This window comes from Leucopleurus acutus, assembly GCF_964270905.1.
Source record: "Leucopleurus acutus genome assembly, chromosome: 7".
Taxonomy (NCBI): domain Eukaryota; kingdom Metazoa; phylum Chordata; class Mammalia; order Artiodactyla; family Delphinidae; genus Leucopleurus; species Leucopleurus acutus.
Genome location: NC_139150.1, coordinates 86,974,771 through 87,000,099, shown reverse-complemented (window position 1 = coordinate 87,000,099; position 25,329 = coordinate 86,974,771). Strand labels below are relative to the sequence as shown.

The window sequence follows — 25,329 nt, the reverse complement described above, 5'->3', positions numbered from 1 at the left end:
TCTTAAAACTACTAATCAGATTCTCAGCAGATGGTGGTAAGGGGAAGCAGTTTTTCAATCTCTCTGAATCCCCACATGAGAACATGAGAACAACAACTAGACTGCAAAACCAAAAGCAAAGGACAACACTTACAACAAAATTAGATGACAAAATACTCCCATTAGCCCTAAAATACAAGAGGGTGGGTATAACCCACTAATAGCTACACACTCTGCATGGCATCAGGGTCTGTGTGACGGAAGAAGGAAGTGACAGGGTGGCATCTGGATCAGAGAACAGGAGACCCTAGCACAGTGGGTTATTTGGAGATCAGTAGCTGGATCTGGGAAGGTTCTGCATTCTCTAAAGCTGAGTACAGCGTACAGGAGGCTTGTGGTAAGAAGGCCTGAGGGGCTGGGGCAAGCTAGCCCTAAGGAACTCCCCAAACTAACCCACCAGGGCTCCCAGGCCAGGGCCATACAATGAGGAAAAACTGCTGGGATGGAGTCAAAATGAGCAGAATGGGAAGAACAGGGATGAGGGAAAGAGATGGTCTAGAGCAAAGCAGTGGAAACAGAAACAGGAAATCCTATCATAGTTTTGAACACTATAGAAAAATAACAAATATGAATCTCTGTGAAATTAGAAAAGATTTTTTAAACTCTGCCTCATTTAAAAAAAGTCAGGGAAAAGAATTTCTATAAAAATGAGCAAGAGGGTCAAATCTCATAAAAATTATAAGAGTAAAGAGAATAAGAAGCAGAATAATATCCCTACAATGAAAATATGCCAGAAAGATATGCTTACAAAACAACACAATTGTAATTGATTTCAAAATTAGGTAAAACACCTTAAGAAAATGATAAAATATAGGAACCAACAATATAAATCAGAATTAGAATAACTCAGAAATGAGTGGCAGAACTCAGAAAGACATAGAAATTAAAAAAAAAATCCAGAAATGGAGACTAAGTTAGAAGGAACATAAGAAAGAATAAACACAATAGATATTGATTTAAGAGAAATAGAAGAACATTTTTAAAAAGCAAAAAGAAATGAAAAATAAATAAAATAGGATTTGGGAGAATGTGACAAATACTGAAGACAGGCAAGGAAGACTGAACACTTGAATAACATAAATTCCTGAAGAGGAAAGTCAAAGTAAAGGAATAGAACAAGTAACTAAAAATACTAGTACAAATAAGCTTTCCTTAAATAAAAACTGAGTTGAAACTACACTATGAGAATATTGATACAGACTACTATGGACTGAATATTTGTGTCCCCTCAAAACTCATATGTTGAAGCCCTAATCCCCAATGTGATGGTGTTTGGAGGTTAGGCCTTTGGGAGATAATTAGGTCTTAAGGGTGGAGCCCTAATGAATGAGATTAGTGCCCTTATAATAAAAGACATGAGATAGATGATTTCTCTCTCGACCATGTAAAGACAGCAAAAAGGCAGTGATCTGTAAACCAGGAGGAGGGCCCTAATCAAGAGCCCTTCCTGATTTGGACTTCCAGCCTCCCAAACTGTGAGAAATAAATGTTGTTTAAGCCACCCAGTCTATGGTAACTTGTTACAGCAGCCTGAGCTAAGACAAACACCAAAATATAATCTAGTAAAATTACTAGAAAATAAGGAAAAGAAAAAACACACTTTGGGCATCTAAGAAAAAAAAAAAGAACACATAGCACAATACTTCATGCCAGAAGAAAATGAAGCTACATATTTAAAATACTTAAGCAAAGAAAGTGTAAGCCAAGAATTTTATATCCAGAAAAAATGACTTTTAAGTATAAAGGGCACAAACTGCTATCAACAAGTATCTCAGGGAATATTACTCTCATGAGTACTTCCTGAGATCTAACAGAAATAAGGAATCTACTAGAAAATAAGCTTCAGACAACCAAAATGACTAGAGAGACATTGACATAAGAGACATTGACTAATGAGAAGCATTAAATTTATAGTTACCTGCAAACCAAGAATAAATGAAGTCTAAGAGGAGAGAGTATAATGCAATATTCATGTGTATTGACAATGAAGACATAATATATCCATTTTAAAAATGGGCAGAAATGGGAGAGTATGTACCAAAAAACCCCACCCCCAAACCTTAATGTTTCTAGGAATTATATTATAATAATATTTTTCTTATTTGACTTTTGTGTAACATGGATAAAACATGAGTAATTATGGAACATTATAATTAAATCGTTCCCTATATGCCAAAGAACCAGTATTATCAGCATAGAAGAAGTGGTATGTGAATATGATAGAGAAGAGGTTAAAGCTCTATACCCCCAAAGTAAGTACAAATATGGAAATATCAATATGAATTCATGAAATATTTTATCCTATATAAAAATACATACATGTACATAAATACATATATAAACTCATATATACCTATATATACACACACATATATGAATAAACATATGTAACACAAACAATTTATCCACTGAAAAGGCCCAAGTGAGTAGTAGCAATGATCATTCCTAGCACCAGACTGTGGTCTTGAAACACACTTTCTCACTAAAAGAAACCAAGACTTCTTAGAGAAATGACTGATTTTAGGTCTGAGGCAAAAAATGCATGATGGAACATCCTGTAATACCTGATAGGTATCAAAGATGATTAGCACCATGTTAAAGATCTCAGGAATCAAAATGCTCATGTTTAAAGGCTCCCACTGTCCAAAGATGGGAAAATTGAGTCTCAATAATGATATTAATTGAAATGGATTTGGACTCATTAAATGTGTTTGAATCAATTAATTCATAATGATTTTAAGAAAAGAAATCAATAGGAAATCAATTTATTATACTCAAAGCTGTTAAAGAAATTATTTTTCCTGCCTTCTCTATATGAACTGTACCACTGGGTAAGTAATAGTAGATGAGAGGAAGTATCTCCTTACAGAAGCATCCTAACTAACAAATGAAAAAGAAATGAGAGAAGTAGAAAATGTCATTTTGCTACTCTGAATGAATAAATAATTCTAGGCATTAAGCATCAATGGTTGCTAAGATCACAAAGAGAGAAACCAGCATACATTCTGTCAAACACTAACTTTTGTTTTGTCAAAGGGATTGAACCTGAATTTGATATAGTGTCAGACGCCAACTGCTCATTTTCAGGAAATATAGAGGGTGGAGAAATATGTGCAACTGTACCAATCCGCAATATGCAAGTTGCAGAAAACAATTGGCCTGGTTTCTTCAAGAGAAATCATATAAATTGTAAAGAAACAAAAGGGATGGAGGAGGAATCCTATACATTAAGCTATATAAAAATTTTTTAATGAGTGAGGCTAAACTATAATATCTAGGGATACACATTTGTATCAAATGTATATACATTTAATAAAGCCATAAAAATGCAAAAAAGTTAGAATAAGTAGTGTATGGGCAAGGTTGTGATTCAGATGGGCCACATGGAAGGGATCCTGGTCTAGATGACAAAGTTCTCTATCTTGACCTAGGTGGTCTTCCCGTTTATCCTGCCACCACCCACTTCCTCACTGTGCCTCAATGTAGCATCTTGATTGCAGAGCCAATTCAAGTTAATTCAAGAATCTCTTGAGGAACTATTTGATTGCACGAAACAAATATGCAAAGAAAAGTTTTCAGAATATATCTGCAGTTACCTAAAAATTTATCCATTGATTCACATATCTGATCTTGATTGACAATGCTCTTATTTGGAAATTTCATTCGTTTTCTTGGTATAAAAGTGCTATTTTTCTCGTGGCTAGGTAATTTTGAAGAGAAACTGATTCTATCTTTTATAGTTTTTGGTCTATGGCTCTGTTTAGAGACACTGATGTGGCTAACAGATAAATCATCATCTGAGGATGTAAAATCATCAATAGCCTGAGAGGTACAGTCTTCATCTGTTGCACACAGTTGGTTTGTTTTTTTCATTGTTTTTGGAAAAGTGTAAAGTTCCCTTTTATTTTCCTCTTTTCTCTTAAACCTCAGAGAACTAGTAGCTCTTTTCTTTCTTACTCTTGACTTGGAGGAAATTTCAATGTCATCAGATTCGTCACTAATATCACTACTGCCTTTTCTTTTTGTATTAGATTTTAGGGTCTTGTTCTCAGGATTTAATTGTTTTGAAATTAGTCCATTTCCTCTGACATTGGTCTTTCTATTATCACCATTATTTCTTATATTTACAGGGTTTTCTGTTTCAGAATCTTCAGATCCATCCACAGGTGGCTTAAACTTTACCCTCTTCTTGAGGAATCTTTGAGTTGTGTACTGTGTGGGAAAGATGATATCACTATCTTCTGATTCTGTGACATTCTGTGAAATGCAATGGTGGCCAACTGTATTTTTAAAATTTTTCTCATCATCAGACTCAGAAGAAGTATTCTGTTCTAAAATCTCAGTTTTATCAAAAATATATTTTCCTTTTGGATTTAGGATGTTAGTGAATTTCTGATGCTTTGAAGTACCAAGAGAGTCTTGACTTTTCCGACAACCAACATCTTTGGCTTCTGTTGAAAGGCATGTGGGCTGTTCATCAGAACTTTCATCGTCAGAGGTAATATTTCCATCACTATCCTCAACTGCTTCACATTTTGTCTCAAACAATTTAGAGAAACCACACTGGAGTAAGGTAAGCTGTCCAGGAGAACCTGAAGCTTTACTTGAGTCAGATGCTTTGTTTTTAGCAGTCTTTATTATTGAGTTTCCTACTGATTCATCTTCACTAAAATCACTGCAGAGATCACATGCTTCTTTTGCTAGTGGTTCTGCAGGCTGTTCTGGACCTTTGTGTTCTTGACAGTCAGGCTCCCTATCCTATATAAGAAGCAATGGTGGAAACATTAGAAAACGTCAAAATAAGGATATCAAATCTATCACACTGGAGGGGAATTGAATTTGGGCAGATAATTTATGTACAAGTATATTACCTGGTATTTTCTAAAAGTAAAACATTTATTGATAGTAAACAAACATAAAGGATTTAATATTACAGTCTGGTATACTCTTTTAAAGTTGAATAACTTTCCAAATAAATGAAAGTTAAAACTAGAATATCAAATGATCAATTATTTATAAGGAAAACACAGAGCAGAGCTGTTAGCTTCTAAGATGCAGAGACTGATTCTGGCCTCAAAGTGAAAAGCACACAACTTATTGCTTACGACAGTCCAGCAGATACTTTCAATCATGCGTTAAAAACACAACAAATTTGTAGGAGCTAAAGAATTCCCAACTGGAAAATGTTTCTAATTGATTAAAAATAGATTGGATAGGATCTTGACCACCATAAATAAAGAAAATATTGAAGCTATTTTGAAGTAAAATTTGCTAGAAATTTAAATCCAATATTTACTTTTTTCACATTAATTAGAGCTAAATATATTCTCAGTTTCTGAAAACTGAGGCTTCATTAGTAAAAGATTTTGGGAAAGTATTATCTGGTAATACTTCTGCCAACATTTGATACTCATGTATTTCTATAAATTTAGAAATATATTCACCCCATACTTGGTTATATAAATTTATAGGGGTGTTATAAATTTATAGTTATCATTGCATATAGTTATCATACAGTTATATGATGTACTGTTATATCATATATATATGTTATATCATAATATAGTTGTCATATAGCCCATATCTTTGGGCTAGTACAAAATTAGAGTTAAATCCCTTAAAAAAAAAACAAACAAGAAAAAAATAGCAACAACAATTAAAAAAAAATCTTCTACATATATTCTTTACTTTTAAAAAGACTTTATGATGACAATATAGATTTTGTAGTATGTGAGATGACAAACTACCACAAGACAAAGGACTCAAATAAAATATCTACTTGAGTCAGAGAATGAGTTTGGTGTTTGAATTTAATAATTTTAAATATACATTGATTGCTATTTTTCCATCTAATTTGTTATTTAGTAAAAAAAAATTATTTAGGTTGGATTGGTTACCTATACAGTGCATTTAATTTTGGATTTACACTTTGGCATAGTTAAAATTCCAGTTTGGATGTAAACACCTGGTGACTGCTCCTGAATTTTTTTTTATGATATGATATGAAATATTAGCCTAAATTATTTTTACTGACAGTCCTCTGACTTTGTGTCTTTGACATTTCTTAAAAAAATTTTCTTTACACATTGAAAAATGAAGGAAAAGGAAAAGAAACTTAAAATCTTCACATACATGTTTCCCAGGAGTTTCTAGGCTACAGATTCAAAGATTGCTTACTGTTTCTAGTTTGTGTACTGGAGGTTCCTCTTTCAACCATGTTGTAGCTGTCATGATCCCTGCTTCCACTTGGCCTTCTCTCTATAAAGAATGCAAATAACTGTAAAATATAGGGTAGAAACAACCAGATAAACAACAGCAATGTTATGCTAAAACTTAGAGTTAAGAAAATTGAGTCCAGGGAATTCCCTGGCGGTCCAATGGTTTAGGACTCTGCGATTTCACTGCCATGGGCCTGGGTTCGATCCCTGGTCAGGGAACTAAGATTCTGCAAGATGCGTGGTATGGCCAAAAAAAAAAAAAGAAAATGAGTACAGCCTGCTTTAACTCTCTTAATGCTATTTTTCAATTTGCTAATTAAGGAATTCATATATATTTTTCAATGCTCATAATTCTTAGGTAGTATAGAGGCACAGTGGAAGCCTGCTGGGCTCATAAAAAATTCTTACTTCTTATCATAAGCTTACTTTTTCTGATAGAAAACTAATAACATTTTTCAGCAAACTCCACTAAAAGCCCTAGTAGGGAGGGAGAGTGAAAAAATGTTAAAAATTTACCCAGTAGTGACAGCCATAATAACTATGTCTATATGATAACTATATAACTATTGTATATGTGTAAATATTATATAATATTGCAATAACTGTAAGGACATAATATCAACATTTTAAATACCACAGATAATGTTGGGTATTGGGCACTCGATATTCTAGCTTATATTGCTAGTGTGTTTATAGTTCATATTCATTAAAATATGTTTATTGATTCCTTCAGTGTAGTAGACATCAAAATGAAAATATCCATCTAATATAAAATTAAAAAAATCTTAATTAGATAATAGGCTTGCTACATCTTTAAGGAAAGTATGCTTTTATAGCTATTGGTATATCATTTAGCAGAGATATTTAATGGCCTAGATTCTAGAATATTAAATTCTTCAAGAGGAAATAAATTTATTTCTCTTTTCAAGGCTTTATTTGTTGATAGAACAAGGGGAAATAATACTATCATCACCAGAGTTACAAATATCCAACTTACGAATACACCAATATTCATAATATAGCAATGGCATGGTTCCAGTTACCTGGTATCCAGGGCAACAAGTGAGAATCACCCCTAAAGAACTTGAAAGAATGATAAGGAGTTCCTGAATTGCCATGAGATCTTTTCTTCCAGTGCCTGGAGGCTATTACTGTAAGGGAATGGGAAGCCTCTGTCCGAGAACTCCCTTTTATCTCTTCAACAGAATTCAAATGGCTACAACAGATGCAACTGGCAGCAACAGAAATCTACAAGCTGTCAGAACCCCTTTGTGATAGGTAAATGACAACTCCAGTCTTCTGTTGACTTGGAGTCATCCTTAACTCCTGTTTCTCATACCCTATCAGATGATCCAGGAGCAAATCCTGTCAGTGCTTCAGGGCATCCACCACTACCCTCTGGCCCAAACCACCATCTCTTGGCTGGATTGTTGCAGTATCCTCCTATCTGGCTTCTTGCTTCTGCTCTTGTACTTCTATAGTCCAATTCTTAACATTTAGAATAGATAGTATAGATCAGACTATGTCATTCTGCTGTTCAGAACTCTAACTGCTTTTTTTTTCTTTTTGTGGTACGCGGGCCTCTCACTGTTGTGGCCTCTCCCATTGCGGAGCGCAGGCTCTGGAGGTGCAGGCTCAGCGGCCATGGCTCATGGGCCCAGCCGCTCCGCAGCATGTGGGATCTTCCCGGACCGGGGCACGAACCCATGTCCCCTGCATCGGCAGGCGGACTCTCAACCACTGCGCCACCAGGGAAGCCCTCTAATTGCTTTTGTTATCACTCAAGTCAAAGCCAAAGTTCCTGTAGGATCTGGTTTCCTGTCATTTCTCTGGCCCCATCTTTTGCTCTTTTGATTACTCCACTCCAGCCACTTTGGCTTCCTTGCCATTTTGAAATCACGCTGGGCATGCTCCTCCCTCAGGGCCTTTGTTTGCATTTGTTCCTCTGCCTAAAACACCTCTTCCTTTCTTGTCTCTTCAAAGAATTAAATGCAATCTCACAGTAGCCTTCCTTGGCTACTCTATCTAAAATTGTAATGCTCTTTCCCTGACAGTCTCCCTATTTCCCTTCCTTGCTCTATTTGTTTTTTTTTGAGATATAATTTACATATAATACTGTGTACGTTTAAGGTCTACGAGGTGTTAATTTGATATATTTATATACTGTAATATGATTATCATCATAGCTTTAGTTAACACCTCTAATATGGCATATAATTATCAATTCTTTTATGTGGTGAGAACATTTAAGATCTAGTCCTTTAGCAGTTTTGAGGTATATAATAATAGTATTGTTGACAATACTCACCACGCTGTGTAGTAGATCTCTAGAACTTATTCATCTACTTGCTCTATTTTTATCCTTAGAATCTATCATCATAATATACTAACTTCAGTTATATTTCTCTTTACTATTTGTTTCCCCCAAATAGAATGTAAAATTTTGTAGGCGGGGCTTTTTGTCTATTTTATTCATTTCTGTATGCCTAGTCCTATGATGTATAGTATTAGACATTTAACATATACTCAAAAAATATTTGTGAAATTAGCTCTCAGTATCTATCTCTAAACGGAAACCATTAAAAGAATGTCAATGAAAAATAGAACTAAATTGCTCAGAAATCATCAGATTAAAAGTGTTCTATATATTCAAATTTCTACATCTTAAAACATTTTAAAAGGGATTTTTCTATAACCTTTAAAAATTAAAAATGTATCATAGGAAGTAAAATACTTCTTTTACTTTATAATATATGTTTCCATTATGCAGGGCTTGGACTAATAATATTTTAAAACATCGTTTGGCCAAAAGCACAGCATGAATCTACTAAATTCTGACTGATAACAAATGAGCAATTTTAATTCAAAATTTAATTTAATAATTGAGTGCCAATGATGTGTCTAGCAAGCAGTTAAGCATATTTTACTATAAACAAAATATAAGATATGGAGGGTCCTGTCATTAATAAACAATCCTGGAGTAGAAACAACATATATTTAGGACAACCAGAGAATAAGAGAACTTTCCGTTTAATAACTTGTCATATGGAATGTCTTACCTAACACTTTTTAAACAGAGGAATAGGTGGCTATTCTGATAAAAGAAGAGAACAAAACTATTTGATACACAGCAGAAAACAGGACAAGTAATATAATACTAATACATTTTACAGATAATGATTTGAAATTAGAAACATGAATATAGTACGTTGGGTAGTACTACCCAACGTTGGAGGTAGGATCTGAGGGGGTCCTGAGGACAAACAAGGCTATTTACTGATTAGAGAAGAGGAATGGGAAAGAACAAGTCAATCAGAGAAATAGTATATTCAAAACAAGAAAGAGACAGAGAAAGGGAGACTTTAAATAGGTCACTCAATTCAGAATCAAATAGTTACTATAAAATAAAAACTGAGCAATATACATCAGACATTGTATAACAGTTGTAATATTCACAACATACAAATCATATATACCTTCCTCTTCCCAAACCATTGATGATCACGTTTGAACTGCTACTAAACTTGCTTAACATATGCTTACTGATGTTACGTGTTCAGTATGTAAATGTTCTCTTCCACCTCCCATAAAGATGGTCTAAGTTCTTTAAGGACAGGGACCAACTGTTCCTTTAACTGTTTTTACCGTACTATTAAATAAATGAAGTACATTAAGGTTTTACTACAAAGTCCTGGAAGTTAAGGGAAATATCCTTAAGTTTTCCAAGACTCAATTTCCTCAACTGTATGATGATGGGATTGAAAAAAACGATAGTCCAGGATTTTATGATACTCATATCATATTAACTAAAAAATAGGTTAATATTCTTAGTACTCTGGTATATTAAAGAATTTAAAAGATTTTTTAAAGGATATAAATATCCTGTTAAGAATAAGAAACATCTGTATCCTGAGGATGAACACAACTGGGAGAGTTTGAAATATTGGTGTGGAATTTTTATTGGGAACAGAAAACAAAAATCTCCATGAGACATGAGAGTGCATCTCAGGGAGTATTTGGTAACTTTTAATCAAAACACATTTTATATTTTTGTTTATTTAGGAAAGTCTCTTTTTTTAGTTCCTGACTTCAACAGCTGTTTTCAAAATAATAAATTCCTCTTTACCATCTGAAAATGGCCTTGGAGGTCATACTGTCTTGTATATGTATCTGAATTTGTGTATGTACATTATTTATAACTATGCATGGGGAAAATCTTAGTTCAGAGGTACAATAATTCATTTCCTATTTCTATAAAAGTAGAAATTCTAAACATAAAACATTTTTTAAAAAGAAAACCAAAAATTTCTCTGAAAAGGCACCAGCAATTTTCCTGAGGGAGAAATCCATGTTTAAAATATTGAAAAAAATCAGAGAAAAATTTCACACCTCCAGGATGTCCCTTGTAAGACAAGACCCTTGGGACCTCAGTTTGAAGAGATTATAGACTCCAAAAAGCTCTCCTCGATGCTCTTTTGATCCTTGAACTGCTTCAAAATACCGCTTGGCATTTTCACTTCCAACCACCACACAGTGAAGTTGCTATAACAGAAAAAACACAAGATGTTTTGAAGTGTTCGCTCCAACAATATGTCAGAATTTCCTGGCATTCCCTGTATATACACAGCTTTAGCTGGAGCAGGCAGAATCTCCGTAGGGAGGAAATTTTATTTTAATTTCCCTGGCAGATGTTGCCATTATGGTGAAATAATAATAATCTGGCCAGTTTTATTAAAGATGAAATCTTACATTTCCTATTTTATCTGTTTTCTAACAACTGACTCAAGATCGTATCTGTATGGACTAGCCACCTGATGTAAAATGTAAAAGGCATATATTTGAATACACTTTTCTCCTTTCTAGACTCTTATTTCAATAGAAACTACTAAAACTGGCAGAAATAGTCGCTACATCACCAAAGTTAAATTATAATCTAAAGTAATTATATAATAACCACGTTGGTATCAAACTAATTGTGGCCATGGTTACATTGTCAACTAAGAGCAAAAACCCAATCATTGTTTAGCAACATTGCATCTCTGAAACAATTCTGAACACAGAAAGAACACTGACATGGAACCCTTAAGGACATATACCACTTAGTACCAACATAATGCAATCTCTTTATTTACTAGATACTTTATTGTATATAATGTACATACAATTTGATTAACCCATGTACACTCTAACATTTCTTGAAACAAAGAATGAAAAATAACTTCCATCTATTGCTAATGGAAGGATTAGTAAGAAGCGATACTTTATGGTGATTATCATCAGATTGATTTGTACTATAATAATTACTTTAGGCAAATAAAATTATTCTTATTAATAATAGCTACTATTTATTGAACACATGTGTAGCATTTTTATATTCTCATTTAATTCCTACAATCCTATAAGATATTATCATCTCCCTTTTAGAAATAAAAGAACTTAAATTCAGAGAAATTAAGTGCCTTGTTCACAGCTGCCTCACTAGGAAGCATCATTTCTAGAATTTTTACCTGAGTTTGGCTGAATTCAAAATTTATACTTGTATCAATTTCTCATATCCAGATGTCCCTCTTAAAACAAGACCCTTGGGACCTAAGTTTGAATAAGTTATGGATCAACATACCAACTTGATTAATTTTATATCAACATCCCAGAAATATGGGCTATAGTCCTGGAAATACAGAATCACAATAGCAACTGATGTACTTGATGGCCCAGTTACCTATGATTTTACCCTTACTACTGACTCTTCCTTAAACACTGCATTGTCAGACTGCTATACTACTAAATATAATCACCAAAGTAATTTGTAAGCATTAATCTAAATCTTTATAAGTCTCCTACCAAAGTTTTGTCACAAAACTTATAAAAGGCACATTATTTTGTACTTAAGTTTTCCAAAGTGGCTCCAGTAAAAGTGAAGGCCAGATGCATCCATCTGTAGGGTAACTATAACAAAATCATGTTAGAATTCAAGAGGGTAGGGAAAAAAAATCAGTATTTGGAAAATGTAGCTTAGTTTCTAGCTTAAGAAGAACCCATACGAGGCTATAAAATGCTTAGATTTCTTCACAATATACAAGATATGCAAGAAGCAAAACAGGAATATTCATCATGTTAAGAGTTCATGACCACTTCCTCCATCTTCAAGGCCATTAATGAGGCATCTTCGTATCATTCTCTGACCCTCTGCTTCTGTTATCACATTGCCTTCTTTCCTTTTTCTGACCCTACTGCTACCCCTCCCTTTATAAGGACCCTTGTGATTACACTGGGCCCACTCACATAATCCAGGCCAGTTCAGGGAATTAGGATGTGGATATCTGTGGGGGGCCATTATTCAGCCTACCACAGTAAGGAAGTGCAATAAGCATGATGAGCGCTTGTCAAAATGACGCACAAGCCCCCTTGAAGGGGTTCTCACTGGTCAAAAAACGAGAGTTTGAACATAAAAATAATTGATATTCAGTGGGTTACTAAAATCCGTTACTAAAATACTATCTCATGAGTCCACACAGATTAAATAAATGGAAGAGAAGAGAAAGCTCTTTTTTTATGGTAGAATGCCAACAAATATAAAGGAAGTAATAATGGAAATAGAAAAATCACCATCTGACAAACCATCATAGTAGTAGCCGACTCAGGCGGGAATCATCAATGAAAGCTAAGGCTGATGAATACAAGCTTGATGAGGAACAGGATACAGCTGTCCGTCGTCCCTTGGTATCGGGGGGATTGGTTCCAGGATCCCCACGGATAACAAAACCCATGGATGCTCAAGTCCCTTTTATTAAATGGCATAGTATCTGCATATAAGCTATGCATTATTTCCTATATATTTAAATCATCTCCAGATTACTTATATCTAGTACAATGTAAATGCTGTGTAAATAGTTGTAAATACAATGTAAATGTTAGGTAAACAGCGCACAGCAAATTCAAGTTTTGCTTTTGGAACTTTCTGGAATTTTCTTTGTGAATACTTTGAATCCATGGTTGGCTGAATCTGAGGATGCAGAACCCATGGATACAGAGGGCTGACTATATTAGCATAGTCTCTGATGATCTCCCCATAAAATATATACTATTTTACAAATGAAAAAAGTGGTGACTCTGCAGTGCAAAAAGCTGGCAGACACAAACTTGACAGGTGATCAAGGTTAATATCACCAGTGGTGGATCAGGTCACCACCAGGTGCCTTCTGACCAATGCAATGAGAAGAGCACAGCATTCTTTCTGTACCATTCTTGTCAAGGCTTCTTGTCTTGAGTTGGAAGATGAGGAAACATCAAATGGACATATGTTGAGGGAAAGCATACACTAGGAAAGGCTTTATTTTTTAAAACTGTCAAGGTCATGAAAGACCAGAAAAGCCTGGGTAACTTAAGGTTGAAGAAAACTTAAGAGACACAAAAAGAAATGTAATTATGATCCTGGACTGGATCCTGAGCCAGAAGGAGAAAGGAGACATTGCCAGGAAAGCTGATGAAATCTGAATGGGTTCTATGGATTACAAGGTGATGCTGTATAAGTGTTAGTTTCTTGATTTGGATAACTGCATTTTTTTTTTTTTTTTTGCGGTACGCGGGCTTCTCACTGTTGTGGCCTCTCCCATTGCAGAGCACAGGCTCCGGACGCGCAGGCTCAGCGGCCATGGCTCATGGGCCTACCCGCTCCACGGCATGTGGGATCCTCCCGGACCGGGGTACGAACCGGTGTCCCCTGCATTGGCAGGCGGACTCTCAACCACTACGCCACCAGGGAAGCCCATGGATAACTGCATTTTTGAGAGGAGAGTGGCGGGGAGGCGGTAAGGGAGAAGCAAGTTGCAGAACAATATGTAAAATTGAGTGTTTATAATGCATAAAGCTATTTTTATATGTACATATAAATAGGACGGTGTCCTTATCTGGGAGAAAACAAAGAATTTAAAGGTGATAAATCTTCAACTTCCTCTAAAACGGTTCAGAAAAAGAATAAAGATCATGGCTGAGAGAAAGAGAAAGCAAATGTGGTAAAATGTTAACAACTGGGGAATTTGGGTGACGTTAATTGGGAGTTCTCTGTACTGATCTTGTAACTCTTCTGTAAATACATATTAATTTCTAAATAAATTACATATATATGAAAGATGAATTTTTGAATGCCAAATTTTAGATTACATGCAATGCTCCAAACCTAAAGGAGCGCAGTTGCTATATAAGCAATTTTTTTAAAGTATAAAATATATTTTATGTTGTGAAGGCATTATCACAACAAACATAAACAAAAACATCAAAGGGCAAGTCCCCCTTGAACAACACAGATCATCCCTTATCAGTCTAACCAACACTGTAATGTTTAGGTTTATCCTTCCTAGATCTTTTTCAATGCAGTTAGAACTATTTATATATACATGTAGAAACAGTTTTATAAATAAACACAATTGATATACTTGTTCTGCAAATTACTTTTGCCCCACTTAAAATGTCTTAAAGATTGTGCCACATCAGTACATTTGCTCTATAATCTTTAAAAAATTTTTTTTGCTGTATATGGGTATATCAGAATTTATGTTAATTCTGTTACTATTGGACATTTAGGCTGTTCCTTTTTTCATTTTTTGAACAAATACTAACAATTCTGAATATAAATCCTTGTCATCCTTCAATGTGCATATGTGAGAATATTTCTGCCAGGTAAATAGGGAGAAAGTGCATTTTAAAAATGCTGTTAAATTAGCTTCTAAAATAAGTGCACCAAGTTGTATTCTCAAAAATACTATATTAACACCTCTTTAAAAATATCCCCAACAACAATGAGCAACACCAATCTCCTCACCTCCCTAGAAACCCCCCCACAGAACAAAACAAAAAAGTCTTTTGCAGAACGTGCAGAACACGATCTTATTTTTTACTTCTCCATTATAAGTGTAGTTAAGCATCTTTTCATATACATGTTAACTGTTTGTATTTTTTCTTCACTAAAATGCCTAATCAGTCTTTTTATTGGTTTGTAGGAGTTCTTTATATATTATAGATGCTAATTTATTATACTTATGGCAAGCATTTCCTCTGGTCTCTCCTTTAATTTGGCTTATAGTTCGTTTGTCATATAGAAGTTTCATATAAAAATGTAGTCAAATTTACAATATTTGCCTTAGAGGCTATATCAGTTTCCTAAGGCTGTTGTAACAAAGTACCATAACCCAGGTGGTGTAAAACAACAGAAATTTATTCTCTCTCAGTTCTGGAGGCTAAAAGTCTGAAATCAAGATATTGGCAGGGCCATGCTCTCTCTGAAGTTTCTAAGGGAATATCCTTCCTTTCCTCTTCCTAGTTTCTCGTGGTTGCTGGCAGTCCTAGGCATTCCTCAGTTTGCAGCTTCGTCACTCTGATCTTTGCCTCTGTCATCACATGGCATCCTCCTTCTGTGTCTGTCTGTATCCAAATTTCCCTCTTATAAGAAACCAGTCATTGAATTAGGGCCCACCGTTATAGAGTATAACCTTATTTAACTTGATTACATGTGCAAAGACCTTACTTCCAAATAAAATTCCATTCACAGGTACCAGGGGTTAAGGACTTCAACATATGTCTTTTTTTTTTTTTGGGGGGGGGGCACAATTCAACTTCTAACAGAGGCTTTGTTAAAGACTTACATTTATGTTCATGAGACATATTTGTCTATAATTTTCTGTTCTTGTAATGTCTTTGCCAATTCTGGCATCGGGATTCTTCTATCTTTCTAAAGTAGGCTAGAATTGTTCCCTCCTCTGTTCTCAAAAAGAATACTAAATGTTTGATAGAACTCACCACTGAAGGAAAAATTTCCACCACTGTGGAAAAGTTTTGAGTTAAAAATTCACTTTCTTTGACAGTATAGAGCTATGATTTCCCCTCATTTGAAGTTACTGCTCCGAAATATCCAGTATTGCTATTAAGAAGTTAGCTATCTATTTAATTCTAGTACTCTTGTAGACAATTTTTTTTCTCTCCATGAAGTATATCTCTGGAAATTTTAAGGGTTTTACAATTATAGAAAGACAATGTAAGTGTGGATCTATTTTCATTCATCCTATTTAACACTCAGTGGGGCTCATAATCTGTGGACTCTCATCCTTTGGGACTTCTTCCTTCTCTTTCTTCTGTTCCCTTGCTCAACTATAAGACTGATATTGGAACTTCTACATCTAGCCTTCATTTCTCCTAAGTTTTCTTACATGTGTTCGTTCTACCTCTGTCTTTTTGCTCTGTAATCTAGAAGAATTGCATGGCTCTTTCTTTTAGATGAAAACTTTGTTCTTTGCTATTCAGCCTATTGCTGGAGTTTCTCGTTTTCTGGATCTCTAATGGATTTTTTTTCTAGTAGTCTTTTGTTGTTCCCAGGATCCTACAACCTCATTTACCTTTTGAATAGTGATATTTCTTTAAAAATCTTTTACTCTTTTCTATTAATTTTGTTTTCTCTGATGTTAATTCTTTTTTAGTGCCTATATGAGTTCCTATATCTCTTGTAATAAATTATCATAAACTTGGTGGCTTAACACAACAGAAATGTATTCTCTTATAGCTCTTACAGGAGGCTAGAAGTCTGATATCAGTATCACCAGAATGAAATCAAGTTTTGGCAGAGCCATGTTCTCTTCATAGGCTCTAGGGGAGGATCCATTCCTTGCTTCTTTTCACTTCTGGTGGCTGCCAGCATTCCTTAGTTTATAACTACATAGCTCCAATCTCTTGTCTCTGGGGTTACACTGGCTTCCCTTCTGTCTCTGTCAGATTTCCCTTTGCTTCCTACTTATAAGAATGCTTATGATTTAGGGCCCACCTGGACAATCCAGGCTAATCTCCCCATCTCAAAAATTCTTAATTTAATCACATCTGCAAAGACCCTTCTTTCCATATAAAGTAACATTTATAGGTTCCAGGGATTAGGACCTGGTATCTTTGAGGGCCATTTTCATAGTGTTTATTTTCCTAAACTGTTCAATACTAATTATTGTTTTGGAGGGGTGGGGGGGAATATTCATCTGTCAAATGCCTAACGGGCTTATCTAGGCCTACTGCAGTAATTATTCAAAGCAGGCAGCAGGTGGAGGGGTTTGCAAATATTTATTATTTTGGACTTTCTTCTTGATTTCAGCAAAAATTTAGAGCTTTGTTTCCTTCCTTCCAGTAGTTCTACTTACTGTTCCTACTTGAGAGCAGACATTTCCATTGTCTACAATCTGGTACAATGGGGGAAAGATCATAAGGGTTAAACCACCTTGTTAGATCACTAATAATACCCAAAGAGGGGGCATCACAGTTAACCCAAGGCTCCTTTCTATTTTTAGTATCTGTTGACTCTAAGCTTGGAATATTCACAAGTTGCACCTACCTTTTCCAGTAGTCTTCTCATGACTGAGTTTAGCTTTGTTTCTTCCTTCAATCTCATCTCAACTGCCCTTTGTCTTTCAGGGTTCCTTATCATTTTTGGCCCACAGAGAGAACTCTTTTTTCTTTCCAACATTTTTACAGAATTTTAAAACATCATTTTGGATTGTTTTCCTCCCAAGAGATTTGAGGAACACTTGTGAGGCTAGCGTGTGTTTGCCATTTGCACCCTTGGTTCAAATTCCAATCAATGTTTAAATCACATTTATGCCATTTCCTCATATGATTGCCATCTTATCTTTATTTGTGCTTATCAAGTTGTATGGCTGAATGTTCCTTAAGTGGCTTATTTTGATAAGCAATTAGATCATACAAAGTTCTGAAAACTTAAATTACCCTCATCTTCTGAAGGCTTTTTATTACATATTATTATATAACAGGCCATTTTATTTCATTAAATGAGTCAGATGAATAGGCAAAGAGGAAATACATATAGTAATGGGATCAAGAAAACTTACTATGTGATTGAGGAAAGACTTACTTGTGACAAGTCAAAGATAGTATTCTAAATAGCTGCTCCTAACATGAAAAAATAATATCCTACTTTTTCCCAAGATTAGTTAATGTCTGAAAAAATAATTTTCAAGTAGTTGTGCTATACCTAAGAACAAAAAGATTAAAGGTTTCTTACAGAGCTAAATGCTTTAAGAAAAATAAACACTGCTGTGTACAAGTCTATTTTTAGAATTAAGAAAATAGCACAAATTTAAGACTGGATCATTCTTAGGTTAACTACCACCACATGTGGCAGATGTTTGCTCTTAAACAGATTCCAGCTGAATATATAGGGAGTAATTCAAATTTAACATTTATAATTAAACTTGAACCTCATTCCAGATCTTCTCAAGCAGGCAGTTACAGACTAACTAAACTTTATTTAGAGGCATAAATGGAGTAGTAATTGATACCCTAAGGATATTAAAGAGTTAATGCAATTTTAGATGAATATTAAAAGCATCAGCACAGTAGTTAGTGCCCTTGAGTTCTATTCCTATAATTTCATTTACTGGGGTGTCCTGGATCCCAGTTTCATTATATACAACACGAAACATTTGTATTAGATATCTCTAAGGTATTCCTCTCCAGTCTTCTTCATGCACACATAGATAATGGAAACGTGTGAACATCTACTCGAAGAGGAGGTTACTCAAGGCTGGAAGCTGGCTTAGATAATCTTGCTGCCCAGAGAGCTGTAGGATGTCTGGGTGCACCTGTACCCCATCTGTGGCATACACTTACATCTTGGCCCACAGTTTGGGGAGCTGTGACCTTGCTACTCAAATTGTGATCTGCAGACTAGTAGTGTTGGCACTTCCGGGAGCTTGTTAAAAATGCAGAATCTTGCGCTCCACCCAGAACTACTAAATCAGAATCTGTATTTTAAAGATCCCTAGGTAATTCATGTGTACATTAAAGAAGTACTGCTCTAAGAAACTTTCAGCTCTAAAATTCAACGAACCTAAGATTTAATCTGTTTTATAGAAGTGTATTCTACAGTATATATCATAATCTTATTAAATTCCTTATTATAGCTAGAATAAAATAAAAACCATATTGTACACAAATTTATTATTAATTTTTAAAAACTGACAAGTGTTTACTTTTAATTAGAAAAAGGGAAATATATTTACCTGCTTGTATACCTGTCGTAAGTACATGATCTCCTCCACAGTTCCCAAGGATATCAGCCTAAGCACTTTGACATCTCTGCATTGCCCAATCCTATATGCTCTGTAAAAACATTAAAAACAAAAGGCAACCAAGATCAAGTGAAACAACTTTGGGTTCAGGAGGTAACTTTTGGATATAAAACTTGCTAAAATTTTAATTTCAAAAGAAATATCTTATGTTTAGATATGCTATATTATTTAATAATAATGTAAAAACAGAAATTCATATAAAAAGGCCAGTCATTGAGGAGGAAAGTATTATAGAAAAAATATACATATCAACTTCATTTCTGTTATAAACATCACCTTCTACTGTGTAAAAACTTTTCCTAAATTCAGATTTTTCTTTTATGGCAGTCTTAAGCTTATGAATGATTCCATTTATATAAAACTCTCAAAAACGCAAACTAATCCACAGTGACAGGAAGCAGATCAGTGGTTGCTTGGGGGCGGGCCTGGGAGGGGCAAGATGAATGGATTACAAAGTAGCACAAGGAAAATTTGGGGGGTGATGGATATGTTCACTCTCTTGATTGTGGTAATGGTTTCACGGTGTATACCTACAGCAAAACTTAGCAGCTGTACACTTTAAATATGTGCAGTTTATTGTATGTTAATTATATCTCAACGAAACTGTTAAAAAAACCTTGGAGGTAAAGCAGTAATCAACTGGCAAGCCTATGGAAGTGCAGATTTACAGCCTTCATCCACAGAGATTTCCAAGCAGTCTGTCTGACTGGATCACTCAGATGATTAGTACCCCAGGTGTTTTGATATGGACTGCAGTGCTAATTAAAACTCTAACCTGACTCACCACACTGATTAACTATAGGTCCAGTCCCTGTAGCTTCTCCCAGGTGGAGGTTTTATTGGATGTTCTGAATGAGGTCATCTGTTTCTAAATACCTGTTATAGTCATGGGGGATCAGGGGCAAAGCCATACTGCTTCATGCTTGAAAATGTTACAATTTGGGGGAAATTTAATTTTGACCTTATGAAGTCACACTGTATTGTTATATTTGGTGCTCCTTCTGCCTCCTTCACCCATTCCTCCTCACAGAGAAGGGCTTTTACTAGAGGACATCTTGGTACTGAAAATCTTGCATTCCCAGAAAAGAATGGGGGCTCCTGTGACACAGCAAAGCCAGGGGTAAGTTACTGCAATTCTCACTTCCATCCTGCAGCCTGGATAGAGAGGGACTCATAATCCCTTTCTCTCCCACAATGGATCTGGGTCTAAAAAAAAAATATTATGTATCTAAGGAAATGTCTTTTGGGTGTAAGGCAATTGTTTGCTGAATGGGATAGATTCTGTCAGAATACATATTCTTGAATCTTTACAGACAAAAACCTTATAACATGTTACACTGGACCTATGCTTCAACATTTTCTAGGTCTATCAAGTATGGATATGTAAATGGTCTTTTATCATGCAAAGACAAGTGTCGAGAAACTGTTATACAGTGTGGAGGTCAGTATTTTCATTTCTCTTCTTTGCTCCTCCTGTCAGAGTAAATGGAAGGAGAGGAAGAGGAATTCTGTTCATTTAGTTTTACTGTCAACTAACTTTCACTGAAAGCCAAAGCACAGTGAACTGTGTTTCGAGGGAACACTGGGATAAATAAGTCTTGATGGCCTAGATGAAAAAGAACAAAATTACAACAAATGTTGTTAAGACAAAAAGAAATGGATATTTTTCTGTGGTTTTCATTTGACTATTTTCCTGGGCAGTTGTCACTGGCAAGAGGCTGGTTAAAAGTGCAGGCTCTGCAAGTCAGACTGTGTGGATTCAAATTTATTCTATCTTAAATTGATACCAACTTAATTTCAATTGCATTAAAAAAATTTCCTTTACAGCTCTGCTTTCACCTTTTATCTTATTGATGTTATAAATTATATCTTTATATGTCATGTATTCATTAGCAGATTTATAATTAGTTTTATGCATTTGTCTTTTAAATCCTATAGAAAACAAGGAGAAGAATTATAAGCCAAAATTATAATAATACTGGTTTTGATATTTGTTTATGTACTTACCTGTACTGGAGAACTTTATATTTTCCTATGACTTTGAGATACCATTAGAGTCCTTTCATTTGAAATTGAAACTCCCTCCTTAACGTTTCTCCTTAGTATAGATCAACAGAACAGAATAGAGAGCCCAGAAATAAACCCAAGCACCTATGGTCAACTAATCTATGACAAAGAAGGCAAGAATATACAATGGAGAAAACAGTCTCTTCAATAAGTGGTTCTGGGAAAACTGGACAGCCACATGTAAAACAATGAGAATAGAACATTTACTCACCAACTACAAAAATAAACTCCAAATGGATTAAAGACCTAAATGTAATAATTGAAACTATAAAACTCCTAGAAGAGAACATAGAACAATCTTTGACATAAATCTTAGCAACAGTTTTTGGATCAGTCTCCTAAGGCAAAAGAAACAACAGCAAAAATAAATAAATGGGACCTAATCAAACTTACAAGCTTTTGCACAGCAAAGGAAACCACTGACAAAACAAGACAACAACCTAAAGAATGGGAGAAAATATTTGCAAATGATATGACCATCAAGGGGTTAATATCCAAAAAATATAAATAGCTCATACAACTCAATATCAAAAAAAAAATGTCAAAAAACCCAAACAATCCAATCAAAAAATGGGGCAGAAAAGCTGAAAAGATATTTTCCTAAGAAGACAAATACACAGCTAACAGGCACAGGAAAAGATGCTCAACATTGCTAATTTTTAGAGAAATGCAAATCAAAACGACAATGAGCTATCACCTCATACCTCTTAGAATAGCTATCATCACAAAGACCACAAATAACAAATGTTGGCAAGGATGTGGGGAAAAGGGAACACTTGTACACTGTTGGTGGGACTGTAAATTGGTACAGCCACTATGGAAAACAGTATGGAGGTTCCTCAAAAAACTAAAAATAGAACTATGCTATAATCCAGCAATTCCACTTCTGTGTATATATCTGGAAAAAATGAAAACACTAATTTGAAAGATACATGCACCCCAATATCCAGAGAAGTATTAATTACAATAGCCAAGATATGTAAGCAATCCAGTGTCCATCAACATACAAATGGATAAAGAAGATGTGGTACATATATAGAATGGATTATTATTCAGCCATAAAAAAAGAATGAAATTCTGCCAACTGCAGCATCATGGATGGACCTAGAGAATATTATGCTTACTGAATTAAGCAGACAGATAAAGAAAAATACTATATGATATCACTTATATGTGAAACCTAAAAAATAAAACAAGTGAATGTATATAGAAAAACAGAATTACAGATATAGAAAACAAACTCATGCTTACCAGTGGGGAGAGGGAAGCAGATGGGGATGAGATACAGGTATGGGATTAAGAGATGAAACTACTGTATATAAAATAGATTAGCAACAAGGAGATATTGTATAGCACAGGGAATTATAGCCATTATCTTGTAATAACTTTCAATGGAGTATAATCTGTAAAAATACTGAATTGCTATGCTATACACCCAAAACTAATATATTACTGTAAATCAACTATACTTCACTTAAAAAATACTATAATATGTCAGTTATATCTCAATAATAAAAAATGCAGAAATACAACTTTAAAAGTACACTAGAAGGAATTAACAGTTGATCATATGATACAGAGCAATGGATCAGTGAGCTGGTAGACACAGCAGTGGAAATCACTGAAGGAATAGATAAAAGAAAAACGAATAAAAAGAAAGGAGGACAGTTTGAGACTTCTGGGACTACATCAAGCATACCAGCATTCACATTATAGGGGTCCCAGAAGAAGAGTGAGAAAGGGGCAGAGACCATATTTGAAGACATAATAGCTGAAAACTTCCCTAACCTGGAAAAGGAAAGACATCCAGGTCCAGGAAGCACAAAACAGGATCAACCTAAACAGGAGCACACCAAGAAACATTGCAATTAAAACTGCAAAAATTAAAGATAAAGAGAGAACATTAAAAAGCAGCAAAAGGAAAAGCAACAAGTTACATACAAAGGCACTTCCATAATGCTATCAGCTGACTTTTCAGGAGAAACTCTGCAGGGCCAGAAGTGAGTGGCATGATATACTTAAAGTGATGAAAGGGAAAAACCTACAACCAAGAATACTCTATTTGGCAAGGCTTTCATATAGATTTGATGGAGAGATCAAAAGTTTTACAGACAAGCAAAAGCTAAGAGTTCTGCACCACCAAACCAGCTTCCAAGAAATGTTACAGGGACTTTTCTATGTGAAAAAGAAAAGGCTACATCTAGATATATGAAAATTACGAAAGGAAAAAAATCTCATTGGTAAAGGCAAATATACAGTAACGGTAGTAAATCAACCATGTATAAAGCTAGTAGGAAGGTTTAAAGACAAAAGTAGTAAAATTGTGTATATCCATTATAAGTAGTTGAGGGCTACATAAATCAAAAAGATGTAAAATATGATGTCAAAAACAGCAAACATGGCGGGGGAGGAGAGTAAACATGTAGGGTTCTTAAGTGTATGTGAACTTGAAAGATCAGCAATTTATGTTATCCTTTTGAGGAACTTTTGGTAGCCACAAACCAAAAATCTAAACACATATGAAAAAGAGAAAGGAATGCCAACATAGCACTAAAGATAGCCATCAAATCACAAGGAAGAGAAGACACAAAAATAATTACAAAAACAACCACCAAACAATTAACAAAATGGAAAGGAGAACAAACCTATCACTAATTACTTTAAAAATATATGGACTAAAATATATATATATATATAGACTAGATGGTACAATCAAAAGACACAGCGTGGCTGATTGGATACAAAAACAAGATCCATCTATATGCTGCCTACAAGAGACTCACTCTTGAGCTAAAGATACACAGACTGAAAGTGAGGCAATGGGAAAAGGTATTCCTTGAAAATGGAAAGGAAAAGAAAACTGGGGTGGCAATACTTATATCAGAAAAAATAGACTGTAAAACAAAGACTGTAGTAAGAGACAAAGAAAGACATTACATAATGATCAAGGGATCAATTCAAGAAGAAGGTATAACACTTGTAAATGGATGTGCACCCAGCATAGGAGGACCTAAATACATAAAGCAAATTATTAACAGACATAAAAGGATAGACTGACAGTAATACAATAATAGTAGGGAACTTTAACACCCAACTGACATTACTGGACAGATCATCCACATAGAAAATCAATCAGGAAACACTGGCCTTAAACAACATATTTTATCAGATGGACTTAACAGATAAATATAGAATATTCCATCCAAAAGCAGAAGAATGCACATTTTTTTCAAGTTCACATGAAACACTGTCCAGGATAGACAATATGCTACGCAACAAACAAGTCTTAGTAAATTTAAGATTGGAATCATATCAATCATCTTTTCTGATACAACAATATGAGACTAAAAGTCAACTATTTAAAAAAAAACCTGCAAAAACACAAACATATGAGTTTAAACAATATGCTACTAAACAACCAATGGATCACTGAAGAAATCAGAGAAGAAATAAAAATATACCTGGAGACAAATGAAAATGGAAACACAATGATCCAAAATCTGTGGGACTGAGCAAGAGCAGTTTCAAGGCTTATAGCATTACAAGCCTACCTCAGGAAAAAGAAAAAACCCAAATCAACATCTTAAACTTACACCTAAAGGAACTAGAAAAAGAACAAACAAAACTGAAAGTTATGAAGGAAAGAAATAAAGATCAGAACAGAAATAAATGAGAGACTTAAAAAAAAAAAGAAAAGGGCCTCCCTGGTGGCACAGTGGTTGAGACTCTGCCTGCCAATAGGGGACACAGGTTCTTGCCCTGGTCCGGGAAGATCCCACATGCTGCGGAGCGGCTGGGTGCGTGAGCCATGGCCGCTGAGCCTGTGCATCTGGAACCTGTGCTCCGCAACGGGAGAGGCCACAACAGTGAGAGGCCCGCATGCTGCAAAA

General features: G+C 34.9%; 1 protein-coding gene across 3 annotated transcripts in view; it reads right to left on the bottom strand.

The window, feature by feature from the left end:
* ERCC6L2 (ERCC excision repair 6 like 2) overlaps positions 1 to 25,329 on the bottom strand; it is a gene marked incomplete at its 3' end in the record, with an annotated part of 140,984 nt that overhangs the window by 32,638 nt on the left and 83,017 nt on the right. For 2 of the 3 annotated variants that reach the window (XM_082843160.1, XM_082843161.1), the window contains exons 13-16: positions 19,304 to 19,403; positions 10,647 to 10,799; positions 6,217 to 6,297; positions 3,636 to 4,797 (exon numbers count right to left, since the gene is read on the bottom strand). In XM_082843160.1, the coding sequence (XP_082699286.1) occupies positions 3,636 to 4,797; positions 6,217 to 6,297; positions 10,647 to 10,799; positions 19,304 to 19,403 (1,496 nt within the window). Of the gene's footprint in view, positions 1 to 3,635; positions 4,798 to 6,216; positions 6,298 to 10,640; positions 10,800 to 19,303; positions 19,404 to 25,329 lie in introns of those variants that run through there. The other variant, XM_082843162.1, reaches the window with a different exon arrangement.